This window comes from Hemicordylus capensis, chromosome 5 (genome assembly GCF_027244095.1).
Source record: "Hemicordylus capensis ecotype Gifberg chromosome 5, rHemCap1.1.pri, whole genome shotgun sequence".
Lineage (NCBI taxonomy): Eukaryota > Metazoa > Chordata > Lepidosauria > Squamata > Cordylidae > Hemicordylus > Hemicordylus capensis.
Genome location: NC_069661.1, coordinates 5,774,332 through 5,789,165, shown reverse-complemented (window position 1 = coordinate 5,789,165; position 14,834 = coordinate 5,774,332). Strand labels below are relative to the sequence as shown.

Genomic DNA, 14,834 nt, shown 5'->3' with positions numbered 1-14,834 from the left:
AAAAACATGCTTGTTTAAAGTAAGAGTTGAATCTCTCAGGAAGCAGTGAAATGGCCAAATTTGCAGATTATACTAAACTATTAAGGGCAGTGAAATCCACAACAGATGGTTGTGGGTTTCACTTTGATTGTTGTGCGGACCAACAGATTGTTGTGGTTTTGCAAAAAGATCTCTCCAGACTGGGGAAGTAGGAGACAAGATGGCAAATGCAGTTCAGTCTAAACAAGTGTAAAGTGATGCATATTAGGGCGAAAAACCCCAACTTCACATAAACACTGATGGCATCTGAGCTGTTAGTGACTGACCAGGAGGGAGATCTCAGGGTTGTGCTAGACAGCCCATTGAAAGTGTCGACTAGGTGCACAGCAGCTGTGAAAAAGGCTAATTCCATGCTAGGGATCATTAGGAAGGGGATTCAAAAGAAAACCTAATATTATAATACCCTTATACAGATCTGTGGTGCGGCCACATCTGGAGTACTGCATACAGCTTTGGTCACTGTATCTTTAAGGATATTGTAGAACTGGAAAAGGTGCAGAAGAGGGCAACCGAGATGATTAGGGGCCTAGAGCACCTTCCTTATGAGGCAAGGCTACAACACCTGGGGCTCTTTACCTTGGAAAAGAGAAGACTAAGGGGAGACATAATCGAGGTGTATAAAATTATGCATGGAGTGGAGAGGGTGGACAGAGAAATTTTTATCCCTCTCTCACAACAGTAGAACCAGGGGTCTCCCCATGAAACTGAAGGTTGGGAAATTTAGGACCAACAAGTGGAAATTGTTTAGGACCAACAAGAGGAATTGCATAATTAATCTACAGAATTCTTTACCATGGGATGTGGTGATGACCACCAGCTTGGATGGCTTTAAAAGAGGCTTTGACAAATTCATGGAGGACAGATCTATCAGTCTGGTGGCTATGGGCCACCTCCAGCCTCAGAGGCTTGATGGGTTCAGTTCAGGTTCAAGGCAATTGAGATTTAGGTTCTGGTTCAGTTCTCATTCACAGAAGGAAAAAAACACCCTTTGAACCAGTTTCTGGGTTTGGCTCGACTCCCTGGATACACATTTGAGGACTGAGTCAAATTTATAATGCCATGCAGTGAAAACCCGAGATTTGGCAGTGACAGTGGCAAATGCAGATGCTTTTGTATTGGCACTGACCTGGCAGGGAGACCCCTGAAGTGTGTGTGGCTGTGGCTGACACCAGACAGTATGTTCATGTGAGATTTAACCTGTTGACTCCTTTGCATAACGGTTGATTTCTTCTTGCACATGTGAAGAAAAAGCCTTAACCTCTGGCTTCTCTTTTAGACTCCCATTGCTAAATATGCAAATTGCCCCAAGGATAACCCTGCATTTTATTGTAACAAAAAGACCAGTTGTAAGAGCTGCAGCTTGGATCAGAACTGTCAGTGGGAGGGTCGGAATCAGGAGTGCATTGCGTTGCCTGGTAAGTCTGTGATGGGTTTAGCATCCACAGGTGGTTCCCTGTCTTTCTCCCCACCCCCCATCTCAAACAAAACCAAAACACACGGGCCTTTTTACAATCTACAAAGGGGAACTGCAGTGCTGAGCAATGAAATGAACAATACTTTAGTACACGTTGTGGGACACTCTCTGAGAGCCATTTGTAAGACTGCATGCGTTTGAGAGTCTGTCTTCACGTTGCATCCGTATGTCAAAAGTAGCCATGTGTAATCTGTTGCCTGCCTAAAAATCTCCCCACTGCCCACCCACTCCAAGGCAAGCAGAGAGTGCTGAAGAGAATTGCAGGGAAACTCAGGGAGGCAGGAGTTGCTGGCCATCTTTTCTTTATCTCCGGCTATCATATTGTTCTCTTAGCTGCTAATTGTTCCTAGTGCATGAGAAGGGGAGAAGCAGGGAAAATCAGCTAAAGGAGTGATAAGATAGACACAAACAATGAGCACACCAGCGCACCTGTACATAGGAAGCTGCCTTCTACTGAGTCAGATCATTGGTCCATCGAGCTCAGTATTGTCTACCCAGGCTGACAGCGGCTTCTCCAAGGTTGCAGGCAGGAGTCTCTCCCAGCCCTATCTTGGAGATGTCAGGGAGGCAACTTGGAAACTTCTGCATGCAGCTGCTCTTCCCAGAGCAGCCCCATTCCCTAAGGGGAATATCTTACAGTGCTCACACATGCAGTCTCCCATTCAAATTCAAACCAGGGTGGACCATGCTTAGCAAAGGGGACAATGCATGCTTGCTCCCACAAGACCAGCTCTCCTCCCCTGTGTGTTCCCATGGCCCCCTTCTTCCAGGCCAATTCAGAAATCTCAATGATCAGAACACAGCTTCTAGTATGTGGCTCCTTTTGATATCATGGAATGGCCTGCATATATTCTTCATATTCCTAATCTATCAATATTGTTCTGCTTCCTGTTTCCCCTCACCAATGAAATGGTATAATCCACTTGGGTGTGTAGGGTGGGGAAGGGGGCTGCAGACAAGAGTTCAGTTCCCGGCTTCTCTGTGATGGTACCAGCTCTTCCCATGTCAACAGAATGCTGAGATGCCATCCCAGTGTGCCATGCATTCCTTAGGATGGTTGCCTGGCTTTGCCAGTTGACGTAGCATTGTATATTTGAAGCTACAAGCTTAGCCCAAACTGTGAGACACAGTTGTATGTGGAGAAGGGATTTGGGGTTCTACAGCTGCTATTGCAATGGTGGAGTCCACAGTAATTTTATTGCTCTTCTCTGAGAATTTTCAAACTCCACTTGTCACTTAAAAGATCCTGGAAGCACCCCTCTACTCACAGGTTGGGAGGGGTTGCTCTGACCCCCAAGGAAGCCCTGTTTCATAGAATCCTCAAGTGTGAGAGAATCAGAAAGCCTTTGGTACATGAGCTGTGTTTTTAAGGAGGGGTGTGTGAGTCTTCCCTACATTCCAGAAATCTGAGCAGTTTGGCTTCTAATTGAGTTGGTGGTTTATACCTTGAGCTTCTATTTGACTGTGCATAGAGGTCTTTTGCCACGAGTTAGAATTATGGGTGGTGGTGGGTCCAAAATCCTAAACCCGAAGAGCTGTATACTTCCCTAGGTGTGACCCCATTCCTTCAAACGTTTCCTCTTTGAATTCTCCATCAAGCCATTGACGTAACAAGTTCTTGAACTTGGGTTATCGTGTTGTGGCCCCAGCTCAGCACTGTTAATCCATTCCAGACGTCTGTGTGCCGAGATGCTTTTGTACATAGTTGTATGGATGTCGCCATCTGCGGTGTTTGAAGACTGGGATAGTAATCCCAGAGTAGCATTAGCAGAGGAATAGTCAGACTGTTAGCTAAAACTGTGGCACAGTGTAGCATCATCTTCCCGAAGCCCCTTCTCCTTGATTTTGGATGATGGGACAGTAATGGTGCAGTTAGCTCCCCCCACCCCCGATGCCCTGCATCAGACCCATTTCCAGAGGGCATTTAGTCTACCCAGGTTCCTATTCCTTCCTAGGCCTCTCTTCAGGTATGCATGCAAGGTTAATTTTCCATTTTTGAGTTGGTTGCTTGTTGTGGTTTCTGAGGCTCTCTTTCTGTCTAGTTCCACTTTACAAATAAATCTATATCCATTACTAGACCACAGAATGCAATTAGGCTGCCTGTCCACAAAACAATCGTGGCCCCAAGCTAACCAACTTTCATAAAGGTTCTTTAACTGCTCATCTGAAGGCAGTTCTTATTTGGGACATGAGACTAGGCAAACAGCCGTTTACAAGCTTGGTCCCCTTGTACATTAATAGTTAAGCCCTCTGCTTCCACCCAGATGTCAAATCCAACTGCCTTAACGGTCTAATTGTGTTTAGGGTTCTGATCCTCTTGCAGATGTTGGACTTCAGTTCCCATGATCCCTAACTATTGGCCACTATGGTTGGGGATGATGGGAGCCGTAGTCCAAAAACAGCTGGCAGGGGGAGGGGCACAGCCCAAAATTGTGCACTCTGATTTAGGCAGGTGATCACAGTTAATAAGGCAATTGAAACAAAGAAAGCAAACAAGCCCCTCAGCATTGATGCATAACTTTTCTTTATAGAGAACATCTGTGGGGCGACATGGCACTTGGTTGGCAACTCCTGTCTGAAAATCACAAATGCAAAGGACAGCTACGACAATGCCAAACTGGCCTGCAGGAATCACAATGCTGCTCTGGCATCGCTCACCACTCAGAAGAAGGTAGAGTTCCTTCTCAAGGAACTTCAGAAGGTGCAGTCCACGGTAAGTGATCTGTTGTGGCCGGGTGATCAGAGATGCTGCTGTTTATGCAAGTTGCTCTCCTTTAAAGGGCGCTGTTGAAACATTCCTCTGAAGTGAGATTGTAGCTAGAGTAACCTTGGCATATCTTGCTGTGGTGTTCTTTTGTTGTCGTCCAGATTTTTGACTGATTGGTCTCTGATAAAGATGGGGTTGCCTGGATCCGCTCAATGTGACCCAGTTTCTTCTTTCACTCAGAATGAATGTAGTTCAGCTACTTCTGTACAGCCTCACTATGCCCAGCCTTTGCAATGCAGGCTTGATGGATTTGTGCCACTCCCCAGCACCAAAGAATTGGGACCAGGAGAGGAATACCATGCTCCATCCCTTCTTGTGCCCAAATAGTGGGTCTCTCTTCTTGACCAAGTGTTGTTGTTATGTCTCTGACCATGGTCAACTCTGACTAAAATGAACACAGGGAATGTGTTCATGAAAATGAAATGGGTTCCGTTTCAGCACCAGGGTTTAATCTAACTCTGGTCTGCATTTTCAACTTGAGCTATTTCAGTGTATTTTGCGATGTAGGCGGGAAGGCTCAGGGGGAGAGCTGCTTAAACCTTGACATTATTTGGAGGGGGAAGAAGGTTCTTGAGAATTCCTTGTGAGTCTCCCCACTATTATTTATTTATTTATTTATTTATTTATTTATTTATTTATTTATTTATTTAACATAGTTTTATACCGCCCAAAACATACGTCTCTGGGCAGTTTGCAACAAGATTAAAAAGTAAAACATTAATTAAAAACAAAAACAATTAAAAGCAAGAAATTTAAAACACAAAACAATATTCTAAAAACAACATTAAAACAATCAAAACAATATCAGTTAAAAGCCTGGGTGAACAGATGCGAACAGATGTGTCAAATACCCCCTGCCCCCCGCCATCCCATTTTTGCTACCTGCGAAATGGGTGATGAAAATGACAGTTGGGTTTGGAACAGCTCTGGTTTAGTAATATATTGCAGGGCTTCTCAAAGGTCCAGTGTTCCCTCTAAGGCATGTGCATGTGCAAACATTTCTGATGCTCATTTAATTTTATATCCCACTCAGGTTGAATCAGGAAGGCCCCACTCTGAATGCACGTGTTTGCACACTTGTTTGATACTGCCACCCAGAAAAAAACTCATTCTGTGCACACATGAAAAAAATTAGGGGAACTGCTTGGGTCCCCAGATGTTTTTGGACAACAACTCGCATCATTCCCAGACACAATAGCTTTTGGCCATTGTGTTTGGGAATGACAAGAGTTGTAGCTGAACAACATCTGGGGACCCAAGGTTGAGAACCTCTTGTTTGTTTTGTTTGTTTGTTTATTTGTTGTTAAATTTATATACCACCTTTCATTAAAACAATCCCAATAATAATAATAATAATAATAATAATAATAATAATAATAATAATTCAATTTCTATACAGCCCTTCCAAAAATGGCTCGGGGCAGTTTACAAAGAGAAATAACAAACAAATACGATGGCTCCCTGTCCCCAAAGGGCTCACATTCTAAAAAGAAACATAAGACACACACCAGCAACAGTCACTGGAAGTACTGTGCTGGGGGTGGATAGGGCCAGTTACCCAAGGCGGTGTACAGCAAAATTTGAAAACAAGATTGTAAAAATGACACAATTAAAATATTAAACTAAAAATACAAAACAAATTTGTCATGTTTGCACCCTAGTCCTTCTTGCAGTTGCCCAAATTATGTGAGAAATCGTGTATTAACAGAGGATATCCTTGTCCATTGAAAGTGCTTACAGGTTGCCCAATGGCCCTCTGGTTTTTTTCAAAGCAGACCTTTGAACCTTTCTAGTTGAGTTGAACTGTATTTGATTATTTTCTCCTCTAGCCCAAAGCCTTGACGCCGTGGGTTGGACTGCGGAAGATCAACATCTCATATTGGTGCTGGGAAGATATGTCTCCTTTCACAAACACCTTGCTCCAGTGGCTGCCAGGGGAGCCGAGCGATATTGGGTTCTGCAGCTATTTGGCAGAACCAACTAATCGAGGGCTGAAGGCGGCAACGTGCATCAACCAAGTCAACGGCAGCGTTTGTGAAAGGCCTGGTAAAGTATTTCTCAGTGCAGCTCTTGCTGTAGAAGGCTGGTGACACAGGGACAAGTGTCGGGAGACCTACAGTTGTGTACGAATACCTCCCCGACTCCATCTTTCGCCATGGTGAAGTTGATTTGTATGGGAACCTTGTACCACTGTTACTCTCCCTTTCTGGAAACTTTAGACCAAGGGTGTCAAACTGCGGCCCTCCTGCGGATGTTAGCCTATAATTCCCATCATCTCTGACTACTGGCTACTGTGACTGGGGATGACGGGAGTTATAGGCCAATAGCAGCTGGAGGGCCGCAGTTTGACACCGCTGGTCTGATGTTTCCAAAAGGACAATACAGAGCGTAGAGTGGATGGGCTTTAAAAAAACACGGTGAAATTGCAGTCGGGAATAGTTAGGTGGAGATTTATTTTATTTATTGTTAATTTTTTTACTATCTGATTAAAACAATCTCAAGGTGGTTTAGAAACATTTTAAACAATGTAAGACTATTAAACAGTTACATAATTAAAAATATTTAATTGGAATATAAAAATACAATTCTAATTAAACGTTTAAAAAACATACACAATAGGACCATAAAATACCAAGCAGCAGCAACAAAAGCAACACTCATATAAAAGCCTAGTAAAAAGCCAAAATTTCACTTGCTTTCTAAAAACTCTGATGGAGGCTGAGGAGTGGATGTCCACCGGGAAAGCATTCCAGAGTCTGGGGGCAATAACTGAAAAGGCCCTGTTCTGCGTGCATGACAGCAGAGCCTCCCGCATTGTTGGCACGCGGAGCAGAGCCCTCTCCTATTTGCTCATCAAGCAGACAGAAACCCTTGGGAGCAGGCAGTCCCTCGGGTATCCAGGGCCCGAACAGTTAAGGGCTTTGAATTTCAAAACCAGCACTTTGAATTGGACCCGGAATCAGATTGGCTGCCAGTGTAGCTCTTTCAAAAGGAGTGTAATATTATCCCAGCAGGTAGCTCAGGATAAAATCCTAGCTGCCACGTTTTGCACTAGCTGCAGTTTCTGAATATTTGTCAAGGGCAGCCCCACGTTGAGTGTGTTACAATAATCTAGCCATGACATGACTAAGGCGTGCATGACTATGGCCAGATCTGCCTTCTTGAGAAAGGGACACAGCTGACACACTAGCTGAAGCTGTGCAAAGGCACCCCTGGCCACCGCCTCCCCCTGAGCAATCAGAAGCAGTCCAACAATACCCCCAATCAGAAGCGTCCAACAATACCCCCAAGCTGCACCCTTGCTCTTTCAAGGGGAGTGCAAGGCCATCCAGAACTGGTCGGATCCCCTCATCCTGATGGACTCTCCTACTGACCAACAGCAGATACTGACAGGATAAAGGTTAGAGTTATTCAGGACAGGCTTTGCTGAAGAAGTGGGTCTCTGTAATTAGAAAGCATATCAATATGAGTGGGTGGAAGAAGCCAACGGTTTCATTGCTTTGGAAACCCAGATTAATCAGTCCAAATACATTGGAGCAAAATGGGGTGCTGATCGGGTGTAATGGAAGACAAGCTAGAGATGTTGGGCTGGAGCGCTGTATTGTGGTTGCCATGGAAATATTGTGGAAAAGGACCTCAGTTGCAACTCACTCCCGTCTTAGCTGGAGCATCTGCAACTTTTACACACAATCATTGCGTGAATCAACTTGTCAGAACAAGTCTACATGCCTCCCCTATAGCTGCTAGGAAATATAGGGTCAAGGCTATAGAGGTTCAAAACATGACACTCCAAATTGATATGCAACCAGGGCAGTGATAATTTGCTATGGGGTGGAGTCATTTGGCCCCACCCCACCAGAGACCAGAATGTGTTGCCCAGCCCTGAAGGACAAAAAGATGGAGAACGTGAAGAATGAGAAGCTTTGGTGTGCATGAAAAGTGACCCTCTAGTGTAAGGACGTGAGAAGATACTGTTATTAAAAGAAAATGTTGGCATTTCAGACCAGACGTGGGGATGGGGGAGAGACAGTGGCAAGGAGGCAACAGTAGGTGAGAGATGCCGGACAGTGCCCCTTCAGTAGTCAGGAAAGAAAGAGAGACCATGGAGACAAGGAAAAAGTGGCAGCATTTGTATTGGTGGGGGTGGGGGAGAGAAAGTTGGGAACGCCCTCCTTATGTCTGCAGTATAAAAGCTCCTTGCAGTAGCTGCTACTCAGTAATCCCATGTTTCTTAATGGCAGCTAACCACAGTGCCAAGCAGTGTCGTACCCCCTGTGGCATGAGAACAGTGTGCAGCGAATGTACCAGCAGCAACTCGGAATGCATGTGGTGCAGCAACAAGAAGCAGTGTGTCGACTCAAATGCATATGTGGCCTCTTTCCCATACGGCCAGTGCATGGAGTGGCACACAGTGAGCAGCTGTCCACGTAAGTGAGCTCTTGCTGGTGGGGCTTGGGGAGGGGCAGCCGGGTCCCCGGGGTGGTAGGCTGTCTTGGTGAGGTGGTCCACTGACCACCTTTATGTGTGCTCACTGCATCCCAGTATGGGATAATAGGCTTAGTACTGGGCTGGACTTGAGGGAGCAGCATTCAAAGTTGATTCTAGCCGCAGAATAATTGGGGAGACTTGCTATAGCCTAGATCTAAAAGGCCAGCTTGGGACCTCCCATCCTGAGTGGGGCTTTTGAAGTGCTCCTTTTGTGACCACTGCCTCCTGATATCGTTTCTCAAAATTCTGAGGAGCACTTTCTTGCTGCAAGTTTTCTGATGTGCCTTCTGCATGCAGTGGCTTGTCTCACAACCTTTGCCCAGGAGGACACAGATAACATCCAGGCTTCAGTTTGAAAGGCCCTGCCTACAAGGAGAAATGTTGACGTAATTTAAAATGTAATAGAATAAAACTTCTTTAAGTTGAGCTTGAGACCACAGACACTGGCTCAGTTCAGACATCCTGGCAAACTATGGCTGATGAAGCTTAATTGTGATGTCCGATTTGAGAAGCCATGATTTGGCTGGCAAGCCAAAGTTGGAAACCATGTTTTGTACTAACTGTGGGTTGGCCTGAATGGACAAACCATGGTTACAACAGCCAGTTTGGTTTTGAAGCCTGCGGCAGCATTAAACTGATAATGTTGAATAGTAGATGGAAAATGAAAACAGGCAAGTGGCTGTTGCATGTCCGTTTGGAAGCATGAATCATGGTTTGGGTTTAAACTATGGCTAGTGCAAAAAAGCATGGTTTGGTGTAATGCCTGAATGGAGCCAGCGTGTGAAGCTTTTATCTGCGTTTTACTGTGGGATTTCTTTCTCTCCACAGCTGAAAACTGTTCTGGCTACTTCACTTGCAGTCACTGTTTAGAACAGCCCGGCTGTGGCTGGTGTACCGATCCCAGTAACACGGGCAAGGGAAAGTGCATTGAAGGCTCTTCTAGAGGTCCAGTGAAGATGCCACCACCACCTTCACCTCCAACTGGGAAGTCCTATCTGGAACCTGTCCTTGATGTCAGCATGTGCCTAGCGGAGAACAGATATAACTGGTCCTTTATTCAGTGTCCAGGTAATTTACTTGGCTGCAGCTGGCCCTCAGTCGAACCATCCGCTGCCGCCAAAAAGACTGTTAAACCTGTGTGACCGCTTAGGCTTACAATCACTAAACCCTCTGACATGGAAGAACAATACCAACAGTAGTGTGGTAAAAAGGACAGGTAGGCGTGAGGTGGGACTAAAATATCCCTTTTATTCAGTTCTAAAGGGATACCTTGGCCAGTGAGAGAGTTTGTTACCTCAGGCCGCTAGAACCTTCTTTTTCTGTCTGGAGACAAGCAATAGTAACAGTTTATAAAACTCCAAAGAGATTTTTTTCCTCTAAACTCTGCAGCTGACAACTTTTACCTCAGAGCTGCTTGTCAGAGGTAGCAACATTGTTAATCCTTATAGAGCTTGGAGTGGACACAAACAAATTACAAACCATAACACAAAGTGGGAAGGGGTAATTCCTTCACAAGTGCATATTTGAGATAATTTTCTGCAGATTCATTAGCTCTTAACATCTTTGATGAGATAACTCTTAATAAGGGTGGTCAAAGAGAGGAGAATAGATTTCCCTGTCTTTTAATGATTGCTTATGTCTTGACTATGGAGTTGGGGTATTTTGGTGATTTCAGATTAATTCATATGGAGTACAGTCACCTGCTGGTCAACTGACTGTAATAAAGAATTGAATTCAATTGAGTATAGTTAGCAATGTCAAGTGAAAGAGTCACAGAATGTAGATTTTGGTTGCAATTTGGGAAAGTGAAACTGCACAGTAATTGGACTTCATTTGTTGTAGAAAAATAAATGCATGTATAAGTGTTAGTGCTGAGCTGAAATAGTGGGGGCAGTTTTGTGAAAAGCTTCGTTAGAATTTGAAGGCTGCTCACCCGGCCTCAAGACCTTTTGGTGATGGTTGCATTGCTTGGCAAGTATGGCCATGAACAATACAGGAAGCAGATTCGCTATTTACCTGTCTGAAGCCGCCACATCTGGGACGTGGTCCCTGATTGCCTGGGATTCCTCAAGGAAGGAGGCATGGAAGATAAATGTTGGCTGGAGCAGCAGCTATGGGAGAAAACAATAGCCTCAATAAGCCATGGAAACAGGTGGGGTTATGAGCTTGGGGGAGAGGGTCTGCTCGCAAGACAGTACATGCTTTTAAGATAAACACGCAACTTGGGGGAAACTTGACTTGGCCCTAGTAAAGATATGAAAGGAGGTAATCGTGCATGTGCCAGTAGAGTTTTCTGAATACGAGTCTTCAGATTTAATTCTGAATCATTCCTCAAGTTTGGTATTAGTAACTGAAAAAAATCAGTTGAGCCTTCTGAAATGTGACAAAAGAGGGAACAAAAGAAGAAGCATCCTGCACCAGCAGAGAGTTGTTGACTGCCTCCAGCACTTGCTCTCCAGCGAAGAGCTGAACTTGCAGTGTGCGCAGTGCGGCCCACCCTGGGAGAACGGGCGCCGTGCGGCTCCTATTCAAGCTGCTGTTGCGCGTCTGCTTTGCCTTGAACACCATGGGGGGTCCCTGGGGAATGGTAGCAATGCAGGATGAAAGGAATGGCAGAAAGAGAGAGACAGACGCACAGACAGACGTGTCCCTTTGTCTCCAGCCTGCCAGTGTAACGGGCACAGCCAGTGTGTCAACGAGAGCATCTGCGAGAGGTGTGAGAATCTGACGACTGGCAAGCACTGCGAGACCTGCATCTCCGGTTACTATGGGGACCCCACCAACGGAGGGACCTGTCAACGTAAGTTGGGGCTTCAGTCTTCTCTGGTCTCCAGGCCAAGGCTGGGAGATGGCGTTTCTCTTCTGCAGCCTGGTCATAGTAGTTGTTGGTATGCAGCCACCAATGTACAGGGCTGCATATGCTCCGTGCTAAAAACACAATACAGTTCTGTGCCAAAAGTAGTGTAGTACTGCGACCCATCTAAATAGGCTTCAGTAAACCCACTTGCCTCCTTGCCTGTGGCGAGTTCTCTGCCTGCTGGCAAGGACCAAAAGCAGGTAGGTAGAGGGGTGTGTGTGTGTGTGTGTGTGAGAGAGAGAGAGAGACTTGCTACTTTCCCCTTGCTGGAATGCAGGAATGCAGCCAGCTGTGCCGCCAGCCCCCCCCCCCCCCGCCCCCAGCAAACCATAATCCCCAGCCGTGTCTACCCAGCCACTGCTGGAAGCCTCATTGGAGGCTGCTGGTCAGATCGGTTGCACTTTTTGTGTCCCCAGCAGAGAGAGAAGCTATTTGTCCAGCCCAGCTAAGAAGAAGAGGAGAAAGCAAAGCCCTTGAAGAGGGACTCTCTGTAGGCAGTCAGCACACTGAGCAGCCAACACAGAGATCGGAGCAGAGGCTGCTTAAACAAACCAGCAAACTGAGCGCATCTGCTTGTTTAAACAGCCCCTTCCCCAATCATTTCCCCCCCTCCCTGCCTCAGCTGCTTTGCCTCTGTGTGTGAGTGGGCTGATGATGAGGAGGAGGGCTGCAAATATCCACTCAGGAGCCCAGGCAAGTTGGGAAAGTCGCTCACAAGATGGATTATGGAGTCCAAGGAGCTCAGGACAGCATACATGGTTATTTTTTTCCTCACAGCAGCTCTGTGAGGTAGGTTAGGCTGAGATATAAATAACAGTCCCAAAGTCACCCACTGAGCCTTATGATTGAATTGGGATTTGAATTCAGGTCTCTCCAGTGCTAGTCTGATGTTCTAACCCAGGCCTGCTCAGCCTTGGCCTCCCAGCTGTTTTTGGACTACAATTTCCATAAGCCCCAGCCACAGTGCCAAATAGCCAGGAATTATGGTAGTTGTAGGCCAAAATCTGCAGGAAGGCCGAAGCTGGGCAGCCCTGCTCTAACCCCTGTACCATGCTAGCTCCCATATTTGACAGGCAAATAGATGTTAGTCATGGCAAATCCAATCCAGCTATTTGGGGTACCTGGTGGGGGTCACATTTCCCAATCATTGACTTACTTTACAATACGTTGAGCTCATGCAGATGACCGCTCGGCTTCACTTTAAGGGTGGAAAGCTTGCCACTTGGGGGCACAATGCAGAATGCCACACAACACAAACTCTGGTCCCCCTGCCCTGATCCTGGTATTTTGGCCCATCTGTAGGGTCTCTTTGAGAGATAATAAAGTTAATCATGCCACACCCCAGTGTGCTGCAATGAAAAGATACAAAGCAAGCCGTGTTTTGTCTGTTGCAGAGCACAGGGGGAAGCCGCCCACCATGCATTACTGAAAGATTTAATTGCTTGTTAATGTGTTGTTTTTTATTTTACTCCAAGTGGCTCTTCTCTTCCAGCTTGCAAGTGTAACGGCCATGCTACTGTCTGCAACGCAAACACAGGGAAGTGTTTCTGCACCACAAAGGGAATAAAAGGAGAGGAGTGTCAACTGTGAGTGGTAGATTCAGAAGCATTTGGGTCCCTTGGTTGAACTGAAACGTGATGTGGCGCTGTTGTGTTTGGCCAGGGTGATGTAAATATTTAGGCCATGATCCAAAGAGTGACCTTAAACCTGCCAAGCCCTTCAGTGTGCAAGTGGGATTGCTGGTTCCTCCCGCTTTCGAACAGCATTTCCACATAAGACAAACTGCCTTAAAAACACCGTGTCAAGGCATGCTCTTGGGTATTTGGGTGGCATCGGGAAACAGTTCAGAAGGCATAAGCCTGAGGCCTCTTTGAGAATACAAAACTAATTACAAGGTTCTTTGGATTCTGTTCTTAGGATTCCTAGTTGACTCTATATGCAGGACAAGTTTAACTGTATCAACAGCACAGTTAGCTGTATATTATATTATATTATATTATATTATATTATATTATATTATATTATATTATATTATATTATATTCTGTGTTGCTTTGAGGAATCATAGCAGGGTACACAGTTGAGTGATAGAATGTTGTTAGGGCTGAACCAAAAGGGTGTGTGTGTGACTTGTGTCAGCATTGAAATGGGGTTTGTGTACCTGTACCTTTTTAGGGATTTCTGTGAAGAGGATGCAGTTGCTCACAAAGCATTCCCTTGACTAGGCTGTTTGCCCTCAGTGACATAATCACATTCGCTATAGGATCCCTTATTGGTTAGCATCACCAGGTGACTGATCCAAAAAGCACATCCACATTCTAAACTGGCCTTGTTTGTCCTCCATTGTCAATATATTTCCAAATCAGGTTACGTAACATCATGGTGTTATCATGTTTTCTGCTTGATCCCTGATTGGCTGGGATCTTTATAGGAAACCTAAGCCCTACCAAGAAATGAGAAATGGTGCTGTTGCAGTGTCGAGGGGAAACAACTGCAGTAAGCAGCTTCTAAAAAGGGTCAGTTTGGTGTTCTGCCAAGGTACATGTGGGATTTTGATGCTGCTCCAAAAGCATTGTTTTCAGCTGAAAAAGGGAAACAGATGAACATTTTGGCATAGCCGTACACTATGGGCAATATCCAGACTAGTTAATCGTGACTAAGCGCCATTGAAATAATTGAGAAAGTTAGTCATGAGTAAATCAAACCCCATTAATTTCAGAGGAACTTAGTCATGGGTAGATAACCCTGGACGTTGCCGAAGTTCCTCTTGCCATTACGAGCCTTCTAAAGGCTATCACCCTTGGGTGTCGCCCAACAACAGTTCTCACCAGGCAACTGCCTGAATTGATGCTTCCAGTTCTCAGCTTTTCAGGGTGGGGAGGATGAGGAGCTTTCACTAGATGGTACCCACCAGGGCTTGAGTGGCCATTGGAGGCCTTAAAAAGCCAGGCCCCCTCTGTCATGCAGAGTAACTATTAGTCCTGAAAGAAACCCTCTTTCTTCAGAAGATTGCTCTAAGTCAGTGCAAAATAAAAAATAAAAAAATTCCAGACTCTTTCAGTGCACGACAAAATGTTTAGTAAACCAACTAGTTTCTAGCTTTTAGTGTCTATTTTCTAGCTTTTTACCAACCGTTGCTTATGCTGTAGGTTCATTTAAAAAGCATTGGAGAAGCACTTCTCAGAATTCACCACAGACTCTTTCCAAGTG

At 45.4% G+C, this 14,834-nt stretch overlaps 1 protein-coding gene across 4 annotated transcripts in view; it reads left to right on the top strand.

The window, feature by feature from the left end:
- Positions 1-14,834, top strand: part of ATRN (attractin) — a 231,788-nt gene that overhangs the window by 113,801 nt on the left and 103,153 nt on the right. For all 4 annotated transcript variants that reach the window (XM_053252986.1, XM_053252987.1, XM_053252988.1 and 1 more), the window contains exons 14-20: positions 1,316-1,454; positions 4,045-4,226; positions 6,110-6,326; positions 8,522-8,707; positions 9,597-9,836; positions 11,431-11,568; positions 13,118-13,211. In XM_053252986.1, coding sequence (XP_053108961.1) covers positions 1,316-1,454; positions 4,045-4,226; positions 6,110-6,326; positions 8,522-8,707; positions 9,597-9,836; positions 11,431-11,568; positions 13,118-13,211 — 1,196 coding nt within the window. The remainder of the gene's footprint in view (positions 1-1,315; positions 1,455-4,044; positions 4,227-6,109; positions 6,327-8,521; positions 8,708-9,596; positions 9,837-11,430; positions 11,569-13,117; positions 13,212-14,834) is intronic.